Below are 19,379 nucleotides of genomic sequence, written 5' to 3'. Positions count from 1 at the left end.
TAAGCAATCGGGAACGAGAGGCTGTACTTTATTGTCCAATAATGTAACAGTTCGAGGGCGTTGTTCGGCCCGATGCGCCTTATATATATATATATAAATAAATAGTAAGTAAATAGCGGCCTTTCAGCACAAAACAGTTGTAGCCACCAAACGTTGTGTATCTCATTTCACTAGTCTAGTGAAAAATAGTCCCCGTAGGTGCATGTAAACTGCATTGGGTCTCATTGCACTTCACTCTCATTCATTCACATCGCTCATGACGTCCACCTTAATTGTCCGGTCGCCACCGAGCTAAAAGCTGAAATGTCAACTAACGGTCGCACAGTCTAACCTGTTACTTTGAGTGCGCAGTGATACGGAACGCACGGGTCAATGTGAACAGCAACTGTACATCATCGCTCAATAATTTACATCACGTGAATCACTCTCAACCAATCAGAACGCTGGATTTCATCCACCCGTATTATAGTAACGAATAAATAAAATAAATACTTTGATACTGAAAAGAGTAGAGTTTGGTATACCAACCACATCAGGCAGCATATGGGTGACGGAGTAATAAGGTGGATTGGGCGATGGCCGGACAGGAGGGTCCAACTGGCAGTGAGCAGAAGGGGAGAAGACGGCACAGCTTGGCTACTGGCTCACGGACAAAACCAGTCCGCTCCATGTCCATTTATACTGGTGACATGTGGACACATTGACCCACGATGCAAACACACTGTACACACAAGCCACCTCCATCCATCCATCCATCCATATGTCGGTCAGCGAGCCAGTAGGGCATAATGTGCGTTTTCCTGCCAGGAAGAGAGGGTGGCCAAGCTGCTGTGTGTGTCTCTGTGCGCGTAAGTAAGCAAGTAAATGCCAAGGAGTTTAGTGTGTGCGGTCAGTCGCTGTGACTGGGAGGGAAGGACGTCGTTTTCAAGGGCAAACACGCAGTCTACCTGCGTTCAGGTGCTCTTCCCATCGGTTTGCCGGGAACGCCCTCCGCCTTCAAGACATTAACATTTGTTCCCGAGAGAACCTGAATATCCAAGAATGTGTTTAAAAATGGCCATAGATGGATTTAGCATTATTTGTTGGGTAGTTGTGTTATCTCCAGCGTGATAACCATGAGTTAATTCCACTGAGAGTTAAACTAAACGCAAAATAAAACATTTGTTGTATGATTATATTCCAGTATAAATTGCTCTCTAACTATCATCCTTCCGTTTCTCGTTTCCCCTCCTCCCGGTGGACCACACAAATACACAAAACACATGTGACACACACACACACACACACACACACACACACACACACACAGCCGCAGGTTTTTCTGATAATCACTGTATCAGTCATCCTTTGTGAAGAGGAGGTAAATTCCCTACACGGGGGAGTCTGATCAATGCCAGAGACATGTAAATCGATGCGGACACAGTCTCTGCTAGTCCTTATCCTTTATCCATCTCCCCCCGCCTTTCAAATGTTCCTCGTTACCCCCCCCCCCTTCCCACCCAAGACCAATTCTGACACTCTCCCGCTCTTCATCCTTCTTCTCCTCCACTCATCATCTTTTTTTTCTCTCATTCCATCTCTCTAATCACGGCGATGTGCAAAGTCCTGCTGACGGATCCATCAGGCTGCCTGCCACTTAGACCAGTGTCAGACCGCATCATTTCACGCTAACAGACGTGTCCCCGGATAACCTCGGTCCTAATAGAGTCTAATGCCAGCGATCCTGCACATCCAGGGGGTCAGAGGGTATAGTCGTGAAGCTCTTCAAACATACAGCGTGGTGGGGCGGAGTGGGGCGGGCTGAGAGGGTGTAAAAAGGTGCGTGCCCTTGCGTATAGCAGAGAGCGGAGAGCCGCGCAGACGTCTTTGTGTAAAAGCCCGGTGCAGAATGAGTGATTTACCAGTGACGGACAGGCACGGGATCCCTCTGACAGCCATCTTCATGAGTTGTCCAACTGAAGTGTCTTCATGTCAATTTGTCCATTGCGGCACTGTCCCTAAGCGAGGGTTATTATACGCGAGAGGTTTGATAAGGTGACCTTGGGTTGGTAGGAGATGTGAAATGTAGATAACTGAAATGTTCACAGACTATAGAGACGGTGCAGAACTGCTCTGAAGATCACACACACACACACACACACACACACACACACACACACACACACACACACACACACACACACACACACACACACACACACACACACACACACACACACACACACACACACACACACGTCAATATTTGCATGTGGATTTAGAGAAACATTGTTCCAGGAGGATATATGATTATGGTTTTATTAAATTATATCTGCTGCCTTATATAGCAGTTGTCTATTTGACGGTCTTGCTGTATAAGACTTTACTTTACATTGTGAAGATTAAATTAAAAATGTGGGCAAAAGTGGACAATTGATTGCTCAAAATAGAAAAAGCAGTATTCACTTAAATATTCAACATAAGCAAACCACAACACTTGTACTGTTTTTGGGAAATACAAAGTTATGTGAAAACTAAAAAACAAAAAAGTGAGTAATGAACATCCTGAAGACTATTTACCGCAATTATTCAGGCAGACGGTACTAATTAGCAAACAGTGATTCTCCCACCAAACTAATTATCTCCACATATGAATACCCGCCCTATTCATTGACACATGAGCCTGATCAATAGTTAACCGGGAAGAGGAGTCAATACTGAACACTACTACCTGACACCAGGTCAGGTAGTAAGACTGGTCAACTGAAACAACCACAATTGGCTTGAAACTTTTTTTTAAAGTTTAAACTACAAAACCTATTTAATCAGGGAGCTCTTTTAGCTTCCAGAGGTGTTACACTAAGTGTAAAACTTAAAATCTTAAAACTTAAAATCTTGTGCTCTGATGGCACTGTGAATGAATACTAATTCACCCAAATAATGGCAAAGCACATATATGAGAGAGAGAGAGACGCCCCGTGTGCTTGGCCCCGTCTGTGCACGTGTGTCATACACGCTAATGGGTGCGTTGGTACCAGTCACTGAGGGGCGGGACTGCGGGCGGTATTCAAAGAACCGGTGAATGAGAACGGGCTGCTGTGCCCCCCCCCCCCGTGCACTTACATGCAGGGTTACACCCCTTTGTGGCCCCATAACAGAAACCTGAGAGGAAATACAGGCCGTCTCCGTAGAAAGGGATGCCTCCGTATACCTCTAGTTGGTCACAAATGATCATTATTTATGTGTGTGTGTATCGGTATACACATTTTTATGGCAAATGATACCTTTACGCATCATTACCGTACAATACGATCTTGATAAAAGTAATTTATTAATGCAATATACAATTATGACATTTTGCTGAGCCTTCGATTGGTAATTTACGTCTTTACAATATAAACATATTGTGACATACATCTGGGATCTGTTCGTCTGTGAATTACACTGTGAAATCAGTTTATCAAAGCAGAGAACAAATTAGATCTTTGGCTTGTTATTGTGAGGGATGTGCCTCGGTCATATGCGTTAAACAATCTACAATGTACTAATAGTCTGCGTGTGTTTTAGTGGGCCGGTAAGTAGTATTGTTATCAGCACTCTTTTTATCACGCTTGTCCACAAGCGGTGATTCAACACACAACCCTTCTTGTCTGATGTGAGACAATTACAGACCAAAAAGAGGAGTTGTGTGTGTGTCTTAACTTTGAGCAACTGTGTAATGGTCCCACAGCTGTCATGGTGTCATGTGTGACTTGCACACTGGGGTACACACAGATACTCACACACCCGTATGCAGTGGCAGTTCCGATGATGGTACGCACAGTGCCGGTCTGAAATTGGGACACACTTTCTCATTGACTCGTGTGTCCAAACCTTTGACCGGTACGGTGTATAAATAGACTCATCACGCCAGATGACATTTGTCACAAACGGTGACTTCATTGTCCATCAGTTCCACTGTTGTAGAGCTTTGGGAAAGTGCCACAGAGAACATTATATGCACACACACAGACATTCAATGTCTCATATTAAGTCACAATAGAAAGGTATTATAAACAGCACACAAATAAATTGAAGATCAATTTATCACCATAGAAAAACAGATGGCAAAGACAGATTTGGGAGTAAAAAGGGAGACATGTTTTTCTCACAGGGGGAGATGATGTACCTATTCAATTATCGCTTTATTCATTTTCAAACAAGATGGATAAAAGATGATCAATACCCAGTGGCAGAGAAGAAAAACATACTTCAGTGCCTCCACAGGTATTATAAAGAGGTAAGAAATCCCAGTGCAAAACAAAGAAACACAGCTACAGACCGTAAAAAAGAAACTAAACTCTGAAGGGGAATGCTGATCTCTCCTTGAAACCATCATTTAACTTAAGGGCGAAAGAAAAGGGTAAAAAGTTTGCTCAGGAAAAGCAAAAAGAAACAAAAGGACCGAAGCAACACCAAATAAAAAAAGCAAACAAAGCCCTTTTCATCTCTGACAACCGAGCAGCTTCTGCCTTTGAAGAGGAGAAACGAATGCCATCGGTTCAGACATCCGTCTGTCTCCTGTCGAGCTCAATGGGGGATCCCGCAACAACTTGTGTTCTGCTCTCCTCCATTTCATTACTTTGCCAGCAATTCATCGCTGTTTTGTCTGGATAAGACGCGCGTGAGGTAAAATCAGTCAAACGGCGCTGCGAGCGTTTGATGAGGCGCGTCGCCGCAGCGAGCAGCAGCACTAACGGTTCCGCACTTCCCCCTCCAGGGATGCATCGGGCGCCAAACTACCAGAACTGTGTAAAACTCAATGTTTTGTTTTCTTGAGTCAACGGTGTAGTTGGCGTGAAACATGACGTGACCTGCGGTACGACTGCACAACCTCTTGCGCCCCTGTAGGTAAAATCTAGATATTTACATACACTTGATTCGGGTGGTCAATGAGCTTCATATGGACTAATAACCTATAAAAAAAAAGGTCCTGAACGGCCTCATAAGTCCGAACAAAACCATATTTAGGTTCCTATACGTATAAAAAAAAAAAAAAGGACAAAGAAAGATCTACACTAAGCAGTCATTCGACAGGCAGAACGGGGGGAAAAGGAGAAGCACAGCTGGTAATTCTTTGCAGTCAGCCTGTTAAGATCCAACTGTGTGCTAAGCCCTGGCTTCTGGCTCAGCACCATGATGGATCAACACGCAGGGGGCACAACATATGAAACCCATTTATTTCAAGGGGCGTCGGCGTCGTCTCTGCAGCGGCACAGACACACGCGCACAAAAGACACGCCGAGGCCTATTGCGCACGGCACAAAGTTAAACATGTGCGTGTTGGGGGCCTGTAACCAACCCACAAGCGGCACAACAGAACTGGGAGACAATGTCCAATCTGTAATCATTAGGAGGGGGAAGAGTAGCCGTGGCAGAGAAAGAAAGCCACTGTGCTGTCGGTGAGGTGTCGGGATAACAAGATTAGACCTTGTATGATTCATCCGCCGCCGTGGCTTTCTGCTCCTCGCCCGCCCACCACAATTCCTGGCGGTTGCTGTGCTCAACCTTTTGTATCTCGCTTTTCGCTGCTTTTTCTAGTCCTAAAATTATTATCTTAGATGCTGTGCGTCACATCACAAATCACGTTCAGACAGCGCTGATGTTGTTAGTTAATGAGAGAAAAGTCTGTGTCCTTGTACTCCAAGCCGGCCCAGGTGATGCGGCTGTGTGCCCTGGTTGTGGTGCTGGCTGCTTGTTCTCCCTTCTCAGATGCAATGTCCTCAGCACTTCAATTATTGGCTTCAGGGGGCAATTATACTGCGGCCTTTTCCATCTCCAAACTCTCCTTTTCGCTCGCAGACACACACACACACACACACACACACATTTTTTCTCATCTGAAATGTTATGACTGACATCAAGGGCAGTTAGCGAACCACGAGTAACCTCACCGCACTGAAACACCCCACCAGGAACAGTGGAGCTGTGCAGCGATGTCTACTTCACAACACCGTTATCCAAAGTGTCGAGATTATGTGGAAACCACCTTTTCTAAATCCTCACGCACACGCACACACACACACACACACACACACACAAACACGCAGCGCTGCCCTCTATCTCTCTTCCTCCTGCACTCCGTGCCGCCTCTTCCTTTCCCTCACTGGGCTCGGGGACAGTGGAGTGACTTTGAAGTTGTGCTGCTTCAGGAGGAGAGAGAGTAACTAATTAGTTGTCCTTATCCCAGAAGCAGCAGCAGCCACCGGCTCACCGGCTCAGAGGGAGAAACAGAGCAGCATCAACAGTAACGACTGCACGCTAAAGATACACTGATCCCACTGCTAGCGGCTAGCAAAGAATTTAACTCCACCCGGGACTAAACTGTGGATTAGTGAAGTTGCTCCAATCAGCATATAATGATAATATAGTGTTATAGTAATATGTAGTATAACATATGGTACGGAGTGTGCTGTGCTCTCCGGGAAAGCATGTCAGATTATAGTTGACTGCAGTGGTGGCGAGATTAAATAAAATGATTTCCACCATGTCATCGTCATTAGTAAGACCGTCTTCACAGCGGTTTTCACAGTAGGTTCTGTGCAGCAATGCAAACACAAGCTCATTACGCAGTAGAATAACATTATGCCCAACGAGGAACAGTGTAAGCTCAAATGCATTGGAAGTGACAGATGCAGAGGAAAAACTATATTATACAAGTACTTGAAAGTAACTAAATGAGCATCTCAAATACTTCTGAAGGTCACTTTAGGTTGCATCCAAATTATTGATACGTGTTAACCTGCTTTATTAGTAGGACTGAGCATTGTAATACTTTTTCTGATCCGATTGCTCATATTGTTTTTATTAATACGATTATTCTGGATTTTAAAAAAATAACAGTTTTAGTTCCATTTCATGGAGTCAAATTTCCTAAAATATGGCTGCTTCAATTGGCATTTAACATTTTATTTAAAAAAAAAACATTTCCCAAAATGAAGTACCTAAAATAACAATCGTTGTACTGGTTCCAAAATGCTGGGAATGTATTGGTACTTTTAACCGGGGCTCTGAATTGTATTTTCATACATGAGGCTCAGGTTTTATTCCACAACAATCTCCCGTCAGCAGCAATTATAGTGTTTGTCATATTTCTTTGTAAAAAGTTCTATTTCCAAGAATGTGCTGGCATTTGGTGGAAGTCTACAAACGATACAATTCTGCAATTCATGGGTCCAATTGAACTGTTCTTTGTGATTTTTCAGTTTGTATTGGCCCAATATTTGTGAATGTCACATTAACAAGAGTTCAAGAACAAATGCACTCACTCCTGACGGGAAAGAGACGTGGTGAACATACAAAACCCTCTTCTCTCAGCAGGGTTTCTCTCTCTCACATACGTTGTTGGTCCTGGGCTTCTCTTTGTATCAGATTGTCTCCAGTCTGCCCTCTGTGCCAATATGTGCACGACATACGTGCACATACTTTGTATTCCCTTTCTGTCGTTTTCTCTATCATCACTTGAAACACCGACAGGCAGCCACTTCCCATTCAGCCAACTCCAATCTTGGAAGTGGTAAAAAAATAAAAATAAAATAAAAACATTGGGCTGCACTTGCTCTTTGAAGTATTCAAGGCTCATTCCCTGGTGACAAACGGACAAAGTTCATAGACAAATTCATTATCCGAGAAAATTCAGTGTCTGTCTGGTCCAGCCTGAGGGGCCGTGGACTAAAGAGTTCAATACTAGTTATACAAAGTTTTAATTTAACCTGTCTCCTCTTGGCCACAGACCCCCTGACAACCAAGGTCGGTCGGGGGGGGGGAAGACAGACATACAAGGATGACATGTGTCACGGAGGATATGCCTACGCAATACAAACGAGTATGTGCGTGTGTGTGTGTCCATATGACACACGCACACGCCTCAATACATCCTCTTCTGTGTGTAAGGCCCGCGTGCATACGTGCATGTATATGTGTGTCGTCAACGGCACACACACCTGTCCAGGAGAGTCAGACTTTTCCCTAATGGCACCACAGGGACTCAAACCATTAGCATATTAAAAAGGTGACATTTCACAGTCACAGTGAGTGTTGCAGTGGAGGGCAGCACCTGACAGTCTGACTGCCACACGGCCAGGAAGGAGAGCTGACACACAAGACTGTGCAGTGCTGGATTCGAGGAAAACCTGTCCAGCCTCTGCAGCAAAACCACCGTTATGTTTAGTGTGTCGTTGAAACTAGAAAGAATTTCACCAGTGGCCCGACCAGCAGGCGGTCTAAACGGGTCGTACCTGATAACAAATTACACACAGGTGAGAAGAACATTGACACCTAAATTGAAGCCGTAAGCTGCTTTTTACAGAGGCTAATGATCCAATCAATACACAAAGAAATAAACACACGGAACTGCTGACACAAAAGAAATGTAGTACAGTGCATCAACTACACGCACCATTTCCATACAGGCACTGCTCATCACGCACTCTGCAGAGGAAATGTTGGTGACAGATCATAGATTTTGGCATCCAATCCCAAACTTACAAGACAAATATTTAATGGAATTCAGTTGTTCCTGTGCATGTACACACACACAAGACATGAGGGACAATGTTTGAGTTCAGTAATTGGCTCTGAAATGCTACCTCAGCAAAAGCTTGTCAGTGTTTGGCATCTGTTCATTTTCCTCTGCTGGACAACACAATGCGCAACACCTGGGTCGGGACATTACGTCACTACCGTCCTCTCTGCTGGCACACGTTCCATTGGATCCACCAACTACAGCGACCAATATTAATACGTATTTATATAATTATATTAGACTGCACGTGGGGCCAAATAGAAAGAGATATAAAAAAAAGTGAATTTGAGAGCAAGACAGCAATGGCTGAGAAAAAGTCAGAGGCACTGACACAGCGAGAAGCGGATTAATACCAGACGGTTTATCAAACAGCAATATTCCAGCGCGGAGAGCTTGTTCATCTAAAGTCTAATGATGCTGCGGCAGAAGTGATGCAAAGCGGAAGGGTTTTCCCAGTCGCAGATAACCTGTAGTGTGAGAAGAGAAATCCGCTCCCTGCTTTCCCGCTCATAGGCAAACAATTAGAGGAGGCGCTCCTCTCTGCATGTGTCCTTTGAAAGACAATTTAAAAGGTAATAGCATCTTGTTGTCCTTTATCTTCCAGCTCTCTTCGCTTTCTTTACAGCTATTCCGTCAACACGAGGCCCAATTTTGCAGCACGCCAATTTTGTGCAGGCAATGAATAGGGCTGCCCAGCAAGAGCCCTGGGACATAATAGGAAAACAAATCCCCGCTGAATCCTTCAAATCCAGGTTGTGTGGGAACAGCAACATTATAACTCTGTAACTGAGTGTCTCACGCAGAGGAATTTGAAGCATGTTGAAGTGACGGTAGAAAGAAATTGTATTTGCGAAAAAGCAGCTTTATTGTTTTGTTACCCCAAATATTCTTGGAGGCTGCCGGCAGGGAAGCTAAGCAGCCGGCTGCTGAAGTCTCCGTGAGCCGGAGCATGGTGGAGATCGCTCACATTCAATTCACTTCTTCTCAAGACCAGCCGTTGATTTTAGTAAAGCATTTCAAACCCACACTTGCAGCTCCAAACATCAGCCCAGACTCAGAGTCCAGAGAGTGGCTGAGGTGCATTACTATTCAGTTGCAGTTCTACCCTTAGCATTGCTTCAGTCAGCCTGTCGGCTGCATGTTGTTTATTGAAGGTCACCAGCCAGACTTAAACAGGGACAGTGGGGGGTTAGAAACATTAGGCGAGCAAAACATGTCCCACCTTTGCAAAAACTAAGAGGTAGACAGACCTTAAAAGGGCTTGTTTCACAAGCAATTGCGTTATTCACATACATAGAGTACATGGAAAAATTTAAGTAATAAAATAAAAAGTGAAATGGTCTTTTGAATAGATGAGGAGACAAAAGGGTTACGCTGAGTAAAACCTTTCCAAAAGCCTAATTATAAACCTGAAAGTTACTAAAATACCTGGAAGCTGCAAACTTACCTTCATTAGTACCGACTCACTGAGTTTCTCACGGTTGACAATCTTTATGGCGACTTTCTGGCACGTTACACAGTGGATCCCCAGCTTGACCAACCCTGCAAAAACAGACAGGAAACACTTACTTTCAAACGAGCCAAACACTTCTGTCCAAAACGACTGATAATAAGTGCAACTGATTCATGAAGCATGCACTGGACTGTGTTTACGATGCACGCGTCGTGTTCTACTAGTTACGAACGGACATTTAAACTACACCTGAATTAAAGCGATGTGTGAGGTTGTTGTTTCTTGGCTTTCCACGAATGTGTATTGACCAGACTAATACCACCCAAATGCCCAAAATGCTGGTAATGACTTTTGACGTGTAGACAATTCCTTTTCAAAACTGCCCTCCGGGGTTTATTTAAGTCATAAAGGCAGGGAAGGGAACGAGCCATTGGTGGTATTGATTCCTATTGTGCACTGACTAAGCTGTTGTGAAGCAGAGTCAGATGTTGAATGGAACTGGTTATTGACCGGAGCCTAAAATAACAAGAATGAAGCAAGAACTCAACAACAACAAAAATGTTAGGGGAGCAAGTCATGATTTTATATTTCAGCAACCCAGAACAAAGCGATTTCCTTCACAACACCACGGTATACGGGGGTGAGATTTATGTGTGTTTGATGTGACGCACAACTCGGCTCTATTGGGATTCATACAGGAACTTTCAGAATTGGCATTAGTTTCAAAATCAAAGCCTAGGCTTTTTAACAATAAAGTGTTGTGGTATTTGATGCAGCGGAAACCGTGACGACGGCACAAATCCATTTTCTACCACACAGCTCGTACATTAAAAAGCTGTTTGCATCAGATAGATGACTTACAAACCGAAACGAACACACACCGTAACACAAACAAATGCCGGCTCTGTATTATTGATTCCCCCAATGGCTGGAATGGCGTTCCAAGGATTCGAAGACGAATCCCTGGAACGCCAAAGACTGCTTTTGTGCTGGCAGAGATGAAGATGCAGAGATCAAGTTATTAAGTATTACTTCCAATGCACCGATGACAATCATTAGGCAATTCCGGAAAGTAGCATGTTGATGCAAACATCCGTTTTGGGCGATGTGGGCATCAAACGGATCGGCTGACATGACCCGGATTTCAAGCCTGCTCTCATACTGCCGACAGTTTGATTTATATATGAATCAGCAGAAGAGGGGAGTCAATGGGCTTTGAGGAGGCACATAAGAATGCCAAAACAAGTCTTCCAACACCGCAGAAACAACAGAGAAGGAGCGGAAGCAGCAGAGGGGGGAGATAGAGAAGAAGACTTGAAGTACTTGAATTTAATAGAAAAGTGCATTTGAAAGACGAGTGGGAAAAGTGGAAAGATTGAGAATTAGCACCAGCACATTATTGAAATGACAGGCCAGAGATAATTAGGCAATAAGGGAGAGCATTGCGTGGGAGTGAGGTTCTGGCTTAGGAGACGAGGGGCCGCGGGGCCGTGAGAGGAGACACACTGAGGAGAGGAGGCGTGAGAGAGAGAGAGAGAGAGGGAGAGAATGACGGAGAGCAGGACAGAGATTGGAAGGAAGCAAATGCTTAAAAGATAAAAGATGTAGATGGATTTAGGAAAGTGGATGAAGCCGTAGAGCAGGAGGGGAAACGACAGACAAACCCATTAGCCCTGTGATGGCAATCATATGTTAATGGCTGCTATAGAGAAACTCATAAGTCATGATAAACACATTAAAGAGAAAATATCTGACTGCAAAAGTTAACTGGATTAATCGCATCTCGATCCATCTTTCTCCAATGCCTGTGTTTTTGTTTGCTGAGGGCACGTTAGCAACATGTAAACGTGCATGGGAAGACTTTACGACCATTTTGCGCACAGATTGTAAAGAACTGGCATGAGGAAGTTCAGCACATAACACAAAGGGACATAATAGGTACACCTCTTTTATACTTCACAAAAAATTCACGACTTAAAACAACTTCGCACCCACTTGAGGAATATCACACTAGATGTGAGATATGACGCCCTGTAACAAAAGTTTTAGGAAGGTCTCCCAACACGTGACACTACTCTTAAGTAATAAACTGATCTGCTTTGTTTGAGCTAAATGTCAGCGTGCTATCATAGCTAAAATGGCAATGCTAACCTTGCTGTTTAGCCGGTTTTGGAAACACTCCACTTTAGGCCAAAAATGTCAATCCAAAAACGATGCCAAAGTAGATTCATCAAAAAAAAAAAAAAAAAAGGAGTCATTCATCATCTGGAAGCCAAAGATGTCTGAACGTCTTTAACAGTAAACCCTCCTGTGGTTGTGGAGATATTTCATTCCGGTCCAAAGTGATGGACTGACAGAATATTCTATCCCCAAAGTCAGCCGATAATTTGAGGCTTCTTGCCATTCCGCAAGCAGAAATAGTGCAGGGGCCGACAAATTGTTAAGGAGAATATGTTGGTCTAGTCCGCCTGACTTTTTGACCCTCTATTTCACTGACGTTTGTGGAAGGTGACCGTTATGGCACCAGCCATGTCTCTAAAATGTCAATAGCCGAACTAGTGCGTAATGATAAATTGATGACGCTGTCCGTGGTGCTGAAGTCACAGAACGATTTCTAATGGTGACTTTTTGCTTCTGTCAGGTCTCATTTTGGATCCATACTGTAATATTCTACTGTAATATAATACACTACAGACTACATGGCAGTGTATTAGGGAAAAACCAGCTGTTTGTTGGGCGGTTCGTAGTCGAGAGTGAACTAAACTAATCTGGGTCCGGCCTTTGTGTTGAAAAAATCCACTGCTGCCTAGAAATAGAAACTGTTGTATTTTGTAACCAAAAAAGAAACCCCACTCTGCCTCGCTGCTGCACAAAGACCTACAAGTACGACATCTATACAGAATGAAGATGGGTGTCAGAGACGCCCTGGAAGACACCAGGTTATTGTCTGGATCTTGTTGGGACGGATTATATTAGAATTTGTTCTAATAGTTACATTTGAATATTACTCAGAAATGACAATTTCAAAAGTACATTTTCAGAAATGTGATCTTTGTGTATCTTTGTAAATGTGAAGCTGTGACTTTCCCACATACTAATCTATTAACTGGACCAGGGCGGACCGGCGTTGTCACACACTGTTCACTTATACACTTTTCATTAACTCCCATATGAAAAAAAAAAGTGGGCTGTTCAGGCGGGTTTGCCCCACCAATGAATCAGCGAGCGCATCGATCTCGCCATTCCTTCGCCACCCTCCCAAATCAATAGCATCAAAAGCTCTCGCCCTCACAACGGCGTCAGAATAATGACACCAGCCAGGGACTTACGAGCTGGACTGACCCACGGCCTCCAGCCTCCATCCCACCCTTTACTTTCCAAGCGGTGATTAATGATCTGAGGAGGGTGAGCTGGAGGACGACACGGAGTGAGAACTCTGGTCCGCGGCTCAGTGAGCGGCGAGAGCTATTGGATCGCTTCAGAGTCAACAACTAGTAAAACCTCCAGCTAAAAGACGTGACTGCATCCGCGTGGCCGTGTCAGAGAACTGAGGGTCAAAGGTGAAGACTCAAAGCGATAGAAAAAGAAGAAACGATGCAACACAAAAAGGACAAAAGAACACGCCGTAACCGTAATGAAAACAGTCATAGCTCAATCTGAACACGGTTGTTAAAATGAGGGTAATCCACTCTTTTTTTTGTTGTTTTTCAAAGCCAAAGGAACATTCCGGCTGTTCTGCTCGGGGACCCCTGCTCTGCATGAGTGAGCCACGTGCTTTTTGTCTCAGCAAAAGGGATTTCGTTTTACAACATCACTACTGAACTGCTAACATCTGTCACAAAAAAAGGCTTTAAAGTGTCTCAGTGGTTTTTTTTAATGATGCGAACTGATGTATTGGAACTTTTTAAATGAATCAACTTCATGTCCAATATTAAAAAAAAACAGGTGCTTCAGGACAACGGTATTGAACAAAGATTTTGACGCTATTACAGCTGATATATATAGTCAATGAGAATTAGTGGGTAAAAGCTACACTCCATCCGGAACGCAGACATAAAATTAATATTAATATTATTATATATTAATATTAATAATTAAAATATGGCTTCCTCTTCCTTTCCACGAAGCCGGTTAGCTTGGCAGAGCAGCCAGGGAAAAAACCCACATCCGAGGATACCAAAACTTCTTGTCTCCACCTGTGTTAACTTGTGAGAAGGCTCCGCTTGTTCCAGTTTAAAAAAAAGCCAGCCGATCAGTGTTTGATTGATCATCTGGCAGTGGGGGGGGGGGGGGGGGGGGGGCTGACGCGAGCTCGATTTCCTCTGCCAATAATCTCAGACACCGAGAGAAGGTACAAAGGAGAGCTCGGCGGAGAGGACAGACACACCGAGTCGGAGCCCAGTAGGTCTTCTAACCACGCACGCACAAACACCAAGTTTTCAGCTTTATCCTCCTCGTGGATGCTGCAACACCCATGCGGTTAAAGATCAATTACCGGAGAGCTTCATTTCCATCTGGAAGTGACTACTGAGAGAGAAGAGAGATGGAAGAAGAAAAAGAGACTTCTCCTCTTGCGCACCTCGCTTACTTTCAAACTTGATCTTTCAGGAGCCCTAAGCCAATGCCAGCAGATGGTAGCAGCTTATGCTGGCTTAGCTTTCTCTCCCCGAGGCGCCGGCTCTGAGAAGCTCGTTGCCCTTAGGCACAGATCTGTGAGCTGCTTTCCACTGGTGCTCTTTAACCCTGAATGCTCTACGTGGGGGCTGCGGCTCTTCACTGGGATCGCCGTTTCAAAAGGAAACACAATGTGTAACCGGGGGCCGATTCCTCCGGCTCCTTCTGGCCACGCGGATAGGTCCTTGTAGCAGGGCGTGGGAATCCTCTCCACCGGGCCAAAGGGCACGAGCTGAAGACCGACGGTACCGTCAACAACCGCGAGTAGCTTCCTTTTTCGTCGCTGTACCTGAAACGCTCTCTTCGGTTCTACCTACACCCACTTAATAGGCGCATGTGGTTTGTGACTAGAATAGAAGGCATCATTTCATTAAGGTTATATGTACTCTGGCGTTGACAAAATGCCAAACACAAATGTATCCCGTTTCATAGTCCCTATGCAAGCAATAGCATACAAATGTAGCCAATAGCTCCTACAATAGTCCTATTTACAACAGCAGAAGAAGAAGAAAAACTTAAAAACGTTTTTTCAGGCCTGGATTCAAATAAATTGCTAAAATAAAGGAGAACATAAATTAATAAAATAGTTCAAATGTGGGGTTATTGATTTGCTTTCAGGCAATGGTCTGAAGATCTGCAGACGTGAAACATAGGGAAGCCTTGGCACCTGCTTAGTTATCCGGTTATCCATAACTTCAGGAGTGTCTGCAATTACTTTATGCCGAACGTTGCCCTCATTGCTCATTTATCCATCAGCGTCTGACTTATTTATTACACATTCGGTCGTTTCATCCTCTCATCAATCCAGAAAAAGAAAAAGTGAGGCAATACATCAGCAGAAAGCTGTTGAGTCATACTGTGCAGGAGGGAGACGGCGTGTCAAAAATGCTCACTCGCTACCCGATGAATGCGCTCTGTCTGGCTCTCTCCCACCGCTTCTTTCCTCACGCTTCATTCACAAAATCTCTTTAACTCCGCCGTCTCTCCACAACTTTTTGCATTTGCAGTCAGCCGTGACGTCGGTCTACCCGGCCTGAATTCCCTTGCAACCTTCTAAAGGCTACCGGCCAAACTAACAGCAAACAACACCAGAGGACGGCTTCAAAAGCAGGAAGAGTAGTTTAGCTCTGGAGCGAGGAGGGGAGCACTGACGCATGCATACATAAAAAACTGTTTATACAGCCGGCGTGAAATGATACTTTTGGTCAACGGCTCCCTCCACAAAACAGAAAGCTCTCGGTAGCTACGGCAATAAATGCACTTTAATGACAAGAGATGGAGGACATTTTTTCTTTCAAGAGCATTGTGTAGATAAAGAACGTGAACCTGCACGCTTTACATTACAGTCTTGCGTCCTATCAAGGATTCAGTGATTTGTCAAGAAACGAAGAATGCACTCAATTATTACTGCTGAATAATACAGATTTATGGCATTAGTTCTCGTTTATATCAAGCTCAATCTTTGCATGATTGGAACACGCGTCTGAGCAGCAAGCATTTCAATCTAGAATGCTAATTAATCCCCATACTACAATAATCAAGACAAAAAGTGTGTATCACAATCTGCCTTTGGTTATCTCTAGTGTTGAGATTAACAAATTAATCTTTGATAAAATGACAATATTTGAAACACCGTGTACATACACACACAAATATTGACAAAGCAACATTGTACATCCAAGTATTCTCTACAGCAGCTAGCAGTCACTCACAGTGTCAGCTTTTATGGGTGTATTTCAGTGCGCATATTGTTTTTGGGCTGTTTGGGTTATGAGGAGAGGGCACACTTGGATGTGGGAAACTTAATTTAAGCAAGACTGCTGTACCACAATATCCCCCCCAACAAAGGCAATCAGTGGAATGGGTTGTAAAGCGCTGAAGTTCCAGCTGGCCTTCAGGCAATGATCTAATTTTGTACAATTACAATTGAGAGCATCGCTAAAAAACAGCAACTACTGACAATCCCCTTTATGCTCTCTGATTGGAAGATCTCACAAACTCACCCACCCTCTTGCAGCACCTGCGTTATCTGCATGTAAAAATACACACAAATACGTCCTCAGATGCTCGTCCCCTGGACAGTGGAAGATGCGAGCTTCACACACTCTGTATCATTGCCATCGCACAGGAGACCAAATCTCAGACAGTTCACACTGAACTTAATGGTAACATAAGGGACACAATCTTAACATGTTTGCCAAATGGCTACTTCATCTGCACTGAAGCCACCTCATATTTGTGTATACTGAATTCAGCTGCTGCAGATTTGGCTTCTTAAAGATGACTATTTTCAAAGTAAGTAATAGGACACTTTTTGGGCTGCGATTTTGTTTCCCAGGAGGAGACAGTCTCCACTCATTACATTGATCACAAGCAGTGAAATCTATTCTCTTTTCAATCTTACTGCAGAGACGTCGCAGGAGATGAAAAAAAGAGATAAGAAGAAAAACCAAAAACATTATCCTCCAAAATCTGGGCTGATGTGACTACAGTTAAGTAAGAGTGAAACTGTCAGAGGAATGTCCTGCGGAAACCCAAACGGGAACAAACAGGGATGAAGACTCGCCGGGCAGACGGGAGATTTGAGCGCACTGATAATCATAGATGAATGGAGTGATGCTGGAAAGAGACATAGTCAAAACACAGGGAGAGAGCGAGGCCTAGGTGGGCAGGGCATCCAGACTCAGATCTATTTTTAATGCCCCTGACTGGGGATCAGCAAAAGGAATGTATAATTACAGCCTCATGAATAATTCAAGCGGGCTTCTTTTAATTAACCACACCAGGTCCAACGTGGCAACCGGTAGCAGACGGGACAAACACGCGAGCAAGCGAACCGACACCCACCTATACATAATTGTTACCACAAACAGACAGACAGTTTCACAGGAAGTGCCGGTGCACGTATGTCCGTCATTTATAAAACATATGTGTGTGCATGCTAAACATGCACTCACACAGTTCTCATGGGAGACGGGAGACGGGTAAAGAGGAGACATGATGAGCGGAGAATTGGTGCCTTGGCGATGACTCTGATGGGCTTCACGGTGAAAGGAGCCCCCAGACACCACTCAGAGATCTGCACGCCGTCTCCCTGCCAGATGTTACGTAACCCCCGGTATGAAAAGTATAAATTATTAAACATCTGACTGGATAATATTACAAAACCGTTCTGTAACCATAGAAAATCATGCTCGCAGTTGCGGTGTGCGCTTTCTGTATTTTTCACAGGCATCAGCGAACACACAACCAGCACAGACAATGTGGCATTTCTGGCATAGAGGTCATGGAGTGATGCCAATTGTGTGGGATACAAAAGACATGAGAAATCCAACTAAGAAGGAAATGAATCAAAGCCATCTCGTTTTCATTCAGCCTGAGTTATTTCATTAATTAACAGTGTTGTCCATGCAACGTTATCAAAGATGGAGCAGGCCGGAACAGACTTCAGTGAGATGAGTCTTGATAACCGCGCTCTCTTCCAAAGGGAGATGAAAATGGATGGTCGAAGCTCAGCGATGAAGAACTTAACCAAACTCCACACATCAAGAGGAGGCAGGAAGCTAGATCCAAGTTGGAGCGACACATCAAGACGCCGGCAGGATGTTATTCGGTTGCTGTCTGGCAACTCGACTTCTCCCATCCTCAGAGCTCTAATTTGTGAGCTAATTTGTGGCTGGCAAAGACAGGCTTGAGCATGTGAGAGGATATTGGATATAATTCGATGTCTCACTCCATCTTCGTTTGTTGATTTAAGTTTAATTGGCAATGAGGGTGCTGCATTCCCACTTTGGGGCACGCAGTCTTGAGGTTGAACTTGGACAGAAAGAAGCAGCCACTCAAATGGTGCAAACTTCACTCCAGAAGGCTGAAGAAAAAAAAAAACTACCAATAGAAAAACTGTGGAAAATTTTTGACTCATGCAGTCACCTACAAGTGGCATAAATACGCTAAATTATTAAATAACAGCAGGAGGGATTGTCCAAGGTGAACACAAGCCCCACTATTATGGTCAATTTGCACAAGGTGGCTGCTACACGAACAGTTCTATGGGGGGGACAGAGTGTGTGTGCATGGTCGAGGTGGGAGGCTCACCTCCTAGTCTGTGACATTGATTCACACAGATACTTTTCAAAAGTCAACAGCTTAAAAAGATACCGGCATGTGTGTGTTTTTCTTCTTTCTATGTCTTAATTCTCTACCAGCATTGAACGAACGGCGCGCAGGAGAAAGGTCAAAGTGTCAAAGCTTCCCCATTAGTGTTTGGTTCCATCACAAACAGCTTGAGGCACAAAAATAACAAAGACAATACATGTACATTTGTGTTTGAGACGACTGCCTTGCAGAAGAGCGTAGAAGATATTAGTGTACATGTACTTGAACCATGAGTTAGTAGATTTGGGGTTGAGCTCCATTACATAATATTTGAGAGGACGTTTCTCTGATTATTGTCCATTTCATTCAAACTAAAAAGGTACATATGATTTGCAAAAACTAAACAAAATTGACCAAATTGATGAAGGACCTTTCCTCTATTTATTACCTCTAAACCTCGTCCATGTTAAATGCATATTCTGCAGAACATAACATGTTGAGTCGTACACGAAACATGAAACTTTTTAAACGCTGTTTAACCACAAACTCCAATTCCTTTTTTATCCAAACATGAATCCAGTAAGAATTCAAAGAGGAAAGCACTCACTACATGCT

General features: G+C 44.0%; 1 protein-coding gene across 6 annotated transcripts in view; it reads right to left on the bottom strand.

Moving 5' to 3' along the window:
* The window catches only part of LOC120809192 (serine/threonine-protein kinase BRSK2-like), a 126,203-nt gene that overhangs the window by 40,648 nt on the left and 66,176 nt on the right, over positions 1-19,379 (bottom strand). For all 6 annotated transcript variants that reach the window (XM_078082763.1, XM_078082764.1, XM_078082761.1 and 3 more), the window contains exon 2: positions 9,990-10,084. In XM_078082763.1, the coding sequence (XP_077938889.1) occupies positions 9,990-10,084 (95 nt within the window). The remainder of the gene's footprint in view (positions 1-9,989; positions 10,085-19,379) is intronic.

Source organism: Gasterosteus aculeatus, chromosome X (genome assembly GCF_964276395.1).
Source record: "Gasterosteus aculeatus chromosome X, fGasAcu3.hap1.1, whole genome shotgun sequence".
In the NCBI taxonomy this organism is placed as follows: Eukaryota; Metazoa; Chordata; class Actinopteri; order Perciformes; family Gasterosteidae; genus Gasterosteus; species Gasterosteus aculeatus.
This window is presented reverse-complemented; position numbering and strand designations above follow the sequence as displayed.